Source organism: Neomonachus schauinslandi, chromosome 4 (assembly GCF_002201575.2).
Source record: "Neomonachus schauinslandi chromosome 4, ASM220157v2, whole genome shotgun sequence".
NCBI classification, from domain to species: domain Eukaryota; kingdom Metazoa; phylum Chordata; class Mammalia; order Carnivora; family Phocidae; genus Neomonachus; species Neomonachus schauinslandi.
The window spans coordinates 12,398,603-12,405,045 of NC_058406.1; the positions used below are offsets into that span (position 1 = coordinate 12,398,603).

General features: G+C 50.9%; 1 protein-coding gene across 1 annotated transcript; it reads left to right on the forward strand.

Moving 5' to 3' along the window:
* The first annotated feature begins 495 nt into the window (after nt 1–495).
* Nucleotides 496–3,345, forward strand: ACTL8 (actin like 8). Its single transcript, XM_021683500.1, has 2 exons — nt 496–843; nt 2,593–3,345. Exons 1-2 carry the CDS (start codon nt 496–498, stop codon nt 3,343–3,345), a joined length of 1,101 nt encoding a protein of 366 aa, XP_021539175.1.
* Nucleotides 3,346–6,443: the final 3,098 nt, after the last annotated feature.

Genomic DNA, 6,443 nt, shown 5'->3' on the forward strand with positions numbered 1-6,443 from the left:
GTCACCGTGGTTACCACTGTTCATGCTGCTATTGCCTCTATGCTGTTATTGCGAGTGCGGTGGCCCCCAAGGCTCATGACCCTGAGTCCTCGAATCAGGCAGCCAGTCACCATCAGGCACCATCACTTCCTGGGTGAAAGCTTCTTGTGAAGGCTGCCAAGAGTAGCAGGGCCTAACCTCTGCTCCTGTGGAGTGGAAGTGTGCCCCGTCGTATAACAGATGAGTGTGCGAAGTACAAGGGGAGAGGTGGGTGGGAAGGAGGGCTTGGCAGGACTTTGCAGGCAGGGCCTTGTAGGATGATTAGGAGTTTGAGACAGGAGGAACATTGCAGGTACAGCTTGTGCAAAGGCTTGGAAGGGGAGATGGACACACTTTAGGGGAGCCTGAAGCTTGACTCTGGGGTGGAGAGTGGGCAGCAGGGGTGGCCTGGAATAACCCCCCATCCTTTCCCTCCACAGTCGAGTCCAGAAGACCTCTCCCACCTCTGCCTTCACCATGGCCGCGAGAACCATTATCATCGACCACGGGTCTGGCTTTCTGAAGGCTGGCTTGTCTGGGTGGAATGAGCCCCAGATGGTCTTTCCGAGCATCGTGAACTACGTCCCGTGCAGGGAGAATCCTGGCCCCAGCTATGCCCAAAGGCGCGTGAGTCTAGGCATTGACGTTTGCCATCCTGATACCTTTAGTTACCCCATCCAGCGTGGCCGTATCCTCAACTGGGAGGGTGTGGAGCACATCTGGTCATTTGTCCTGGAGAGACATAGACGGGAGCATGAGGACTTCCCCGTGATGGTCACAGAGACCCCTCTGAAGGAGCCTGCGGACCGACGGAAGACCCTGGAGGTAAGGCGTGTGGGAAATAACCTGGCATTTTATGTTCAGACATGACTGAGTATCAGGAACTCTGCTTTCTAACTAATTTGCCCCATAAATGTTTCCTGAGTACCCAGTGTGTGCCTGGCACTTGTTGTAGGTAGGATGGGGTTCATAGAGTTTCCTCCAACAGATAGAGACACAGCAGTTGAAATGCTCTGTGGAGAAGGGGAGACACTGGATACTTTGTTTGTGGATCCCATAAATGTTCCAAGATCATATTCCACCTTGACTTCGCAGGGGTTGGGTCTTTGAGGCCCCAGAGGCTGTGGGGAGTGCTTAGATTTTACTCTAAATCAAGGTTCGGCCAACTACAGCCGGTGGGCCAAATTGGCCCACCATCTGTTTTTATAAATAAAGTTTTATTGGAACATAGCCATGTCCACCCATTTACATATTGTCTTTGGCTACTTTCATACCATATCAGCAGAGCTGTGATACTTGCGGCAGAGACCGTATCCATACTGTGTAAAGGCTAAAAAACTTACTCACTGTAGGTTTGCTAGATAAAATCCGTGGTGCCTTGTTAGAGCTGGATTTCAGATAAGCAACAAATAATACTTTAGTATCAGCATGTCCCAAGTATTGCATGGGACATATGTATATGAAAACATTATTTGTTGTTTGTCTGAAAGTCGAATTTAATTGGGCAGCCTGTATTTTTATTTGCTAAATTTGGCAACCCCAACTGTCTAGCTTTTATAGAAAATGCTTGCCAAGCTCTGCTCTAAATAAATCGGAAGATCCTGGAGAGTTTTAAGTGGGATTCATATTTAATTTCCTATTTGAAAAAGAGGAACTTGGCTTCTATTTGGGAAGTGGGTGGTGGCAGGACAGTATTCTGAGTGTGGGTGTGGGGGAGCTCGCCCCTGCCTCAGTGGGAAGATGGTCCTTCTGGGGCCTGAAGAGGAGGCTACCTGGCCAAAGGCCACGGCAAACGGCAGACTAGTGCCACCTTTCTCTGTCTATAGGGCCAGAAACCTGGGGATGCAGTCAGAGCTGGGGAATTAGGGAGGCAGTTGGGGTGCCAGATCTGTAAAGATCTGGGTGGGGAGGGAGTGTGGTGGTGGGTGGGGGAGAAAATCAGCCTAGGGACTTGGCCAAAACCTAAATGTCAGAATTCCAGTTTTGTCTTGATGTGTGGAGGAAAAAAGACTTCACTTACCAGGAGGTGAGAGTATGTATCTCCCTCCCTCCCTCCCTTCTTTCTTCCTTCTTTCCTTCCTTCCTCCCCCTCCTTTTTTGGAGGCAGTGGTGGATATGATATATGTGTTTCTTGTCTAATTTCTTCTGCCCTTTTCTAAAGAAATGGGTCAGGCGGCTGATCTGCCCCTTGGCCGTAGCCCCCGCTGGTCCTGGGCTCACACAGCCAAGCATCTCAGCACCATTCCATGTAGCAGCTGACAGTGCCTCCCACCCCTCCACCAAAAACAATCTTCTGAACAGTGGGGGTCCTCAAACAGCCCCCCCCCCACCCTGGAGCAAATCCGACTCCTAATCCTCTAGCGCCTCCCTTGTTCCCACAGCATGAGCTCCAGGGGCCGTGGGCCCCACCTCCTCAGGGCAGGCCCCCCCGCCCCCCAGAGGACACAGGTCTGCACCTGCTTCAGTTCCGAGAGCTTAGCACGTAGCTCAGTCTGGGGGAAAAGAGGAACCAGAAATGGATCGGGGCCTTTTGTGCGGGGGAAATACCCTAGTGGCTCTTCTCCCTTCTTGCAGATTATGTTTGAGTTACAGGATGTGCCGTCCATACTGCTGGCCGACCAGCTGGAGATGTCCCTGTACGCCTCCGGCCTCCTGACCGGCGTGGTGGTCGATTCCGGCTACGGCCTGACCCGCGTGCAGCCCTTCTACCTGGGCCGCCCCTTGCGGCCCAGCGGCAAGACGCTGGAGTTCGCGGGCCAGGATCTGTCGGCCTATCTCTTCAAGAGCCTCTTTAAGGAGGATTGCAACCGCCACAACCTGTTTCAGCTGGAGACGGTGGCCACCACCCAGATGAGCAAGTGCTACGTGCCCCAGAATCTGGCAGAGGCGCTGGACTTCCGCCAGAGCCTGCCGAGCGGCTCGGATGAGAACAACACCTATCAGCTCCCCGATGGCACCCCGGTGGAGCTGACTCCCTTGCAGCGGCTGGCCCCCGAGATGTTCTTCAGCCCCCAGATGTTCGACCTGCAGGGGCCCAGCATCTCCCAGGCCGTGGTGGATGCCATCTTGGCCTGCGAGGCCACTGTGCACCCGCTGCTCACCTCCCACGTGATGGCCTGTGGGGGCAACACCCTCTACCCTGGCTTCACCAAGCGCCTGTACAAGGAGTTGATTGCAGATCATTTCTCCTCCACCAAGGCCACCATGTGGGTGGGTTCCAACAGAAACTTTAGCGTCTGGCTGGGGGCGTCTGTTGTGGCCCATCTGTCTTCTTATAAGTCCGAGTGGATGACCAAAGAGGAGTACGAAGAGAGTCAGAGGCTGTGACCCGTCCCAGGGGCTCAGAGGGATTAATTTCCAGTGACAGGGTCGGGGCAGGGGTGGAGTTAGCTGGCTTTGAAATTCCGAAGTTATGAGGGTGTTTTTTAGGTTCTAGGGTTTTATCTCGTTTCAAGAGTGGGATCCAGCCCAGAGGAGGACAGGGAAGCCCTCTGGGGACAGCGTCTCCAGGGGGTGGTCTGTCATTTGGAGGGGAGTAGTCAGTTAACATCTCCAGATAGCCACTTACCTTTTGCTGGCATCTTCCTTGGGCGGTCCTGTTCTCAGTTCAGTAGGTTTTAACCAGGGCAAGAGAGGTGGGACCTTCTGCTGGGTCTCAGTTATTTTTGACTAGGAGATGGGGGGTGGGGTGGGAGAGATGAAGTTTTTCTAGTTTTACTCATTCTCTCTGGCCAGGGAGGATTTCCTGCAGGTGAGCCCGAGGGCCCTCCCTCCTGTGGCCAGGGTCTTGTTTTATATCTGCAAATAAACAACTTCTTTGGAACCGGTGTTGGCTTTTGTTGTGGACGGCGGCGGCGGGGTGGAGTATAGGGAGTGTGAGTACATGAGGACCAGGGTGGGTCCAGGGCAGCCTCTGGGGACCCACTGAGCCGGATGGAGCCCCCCGTTCTTCCTCTGCCACAATCTCTCTCTTAATCCCAGCTGTCCCAATATTCTGGTAAAGTTTGAGTTTCTACTAGTGTAACATTTATTTGGTAAATATTGGAGGGACTATGGGTGAAAGATACTAGAGGTTTCTGGTTTCAAGGAGTTTGCAGTCCACTGTGGGGGCATAGACAGTAAATAAGGAAAACTATTTGAGGTGACAAAGAATGAAATAATGAATCAAATGCAAAAAGGTCACATGATCTGGGGGATTGGGGCTGCCTACTTTTTTTTTTTTTTTTTTTTTTTAAAGATTTTATTTATTTATTTGAGAGAGAGAATGAGATAGAGAGAGCATGAGAGGGGGGAGGGTCAGAGGGAGAAGCAGACTCCCCGCTGACCAGGGAGCCCGATGCGGGGCTCGATCCCAGGACTCCAGGATCATGACCTGAGCCGAAGGCAGTCACTCAACCGACTGAGCCACCCAGGCGCCCGGGGCTGCCTACTTTTGATGGGGTAGCTTGAGATGGGACTGCTGGGGATCATGGGTGAGGGGTCACCACCCCCTCCTTCCTTGTCACACTGTGAAGTTACACTTCCCGGGACACCACCACCCCACCATAGGTAGGGTCACCTGACCATGCCATAGGTTCTGGCCAGTTCAGAGAATGCCTGACCCTTAAAATAACCCTATCAGCCTGCAGGGTGTGGAGGATCTAATCGGGGAAGGGCAAAGCTGCAGATGGAAGGAGGCTGAATGACTGGCTGGAGCATAATACCCCCCCTCCCAAGCCCCACCCAACCCCATTGCACTGCACTGGGACATGAGGAAAAATCTGCCACATTCAGCCACTGAGATTTGAGGGTGGTTTGTTACAGCAGCTGTTTTGCTTACCCTGACTAATACACAGAGAGAACTATTTATTTAACAAATTTTTTTTATGTTAAGTGGCAAAAGTGAGGTTCAAATCCAGTCTGGGTCCTCAACCACAGTGTTATATGGCTGCTTCTAAACAGGGCTCTTAGTTCCCTAATGTTAATGGAGTAATAAGTGCAGTGGGCAGAAGATTGGAGCCCAAGGAACCCTGACGTTTCAGGGACAGGAGGGGGAGTTTGAAGGCCAGAGTCCAGCTCATGTTGTCTTTGCCACATGAACCATACTGTCTCAGCCCCAGTGTGCTGTGCCCCACTTGAGACATCAGTGGTCCCCAGGAGAGGTGGGACCTGTAGTAGAACAGCTCAGAGCCAGCTTGGCCTGGGCCCCAGGGACTCGGAGTCAGATTTGAGTTACAGCCTGGCCCTGTCATTAGCTAAGCTACCTTGGGCAAGTTGCTTAACCTCTCTTGAGTCTGCTGGGTATAAAATAGGGAATAATACTCCCTTCCCTCAGAGATTTGGTGTGGAGGATGAGCTAAGATGAAGAAAGAGAAATCCCTTTTTTGTTTGTTTTTTGGCTTTTTAAAAAAGATTTTATTTATTTATTTGATAGAGAACAGGAGAGAGAGTGAGAGAAAGCACAAGCAGGGGGAGCAGCAGAGGGGGAGGGAGAAACAGGCTCCCTACTGAGCAGGGAGCCTGATGTGGGGCTTGATCCCAGGACCCAGGGATCATGACCTGAGCTGAAGGCAGACACTTAACAAACTGAGCCACCCAGGTGCCCCAAGAAGTCTCTTTGAAAACTAGAAAGTGTTATTGAGATAGGAGAGGTGACTTTAAATTTTATAATATGATATTGCTTTCCTCTTAATCAGGAGTATGAATAACAATGGCAGTCATCAGTCATCATGCATTACAAATGGAGTCACATTCAATCCTCACACACACACTGTGATATTTGTCCCCATTTACACACAGGAAATCCAAAGCTGAGTGATGTGAAGCTCATGCTCAAGTTCACACTCAAGGTCAGGCTAATAAAGGATTGTCACAGTTAGGAATAGATTCAGCATTTCTAGAAAACTAGACTAAAAGTGGCTGAAACATATGGGGATTTCTTTGTCTCAGTGACAGGCAGGTAGCCCTGAGGAACAGCAGTATGTCTATATCATCAAGGACCCTTCCTGTTTTTCAGTTTTTCCACCTTTAGCGGGTTGCCTCTTGAGCACAAAATGACTGCAGCAGCTCCAGGCATCACATCTATATTCCCTGCTGGAAAAGGAAGGATGAAAGGAGTGTGCCATCTGAGTCTATCTCTTTATAATAGGAAAGTCTTAACCAGCAGACTTCTGTTTCTGACCTAGGGCATCTGTCCCTTGGCAGAGGAGGTATTTGAACCTAGGTCCATCCATACTAAAGCCCATGTAATTCTCCACAGTGCCAGACTGCCATCCCAGTCTTCTGGGCCCTATTAGACCTGTTGGCTTGAGAAATGAAAATGTGTGATTTTTTCAGGCGTGAATGAAAGCTGCTTTTGGGTGGCAATCAAGTGTTGACATGCTCGGGAGTAGTAATCTTTGTGCTCCAAACTGGTTTATTTGTGCATGCTCCTGAACTTTAAAAGG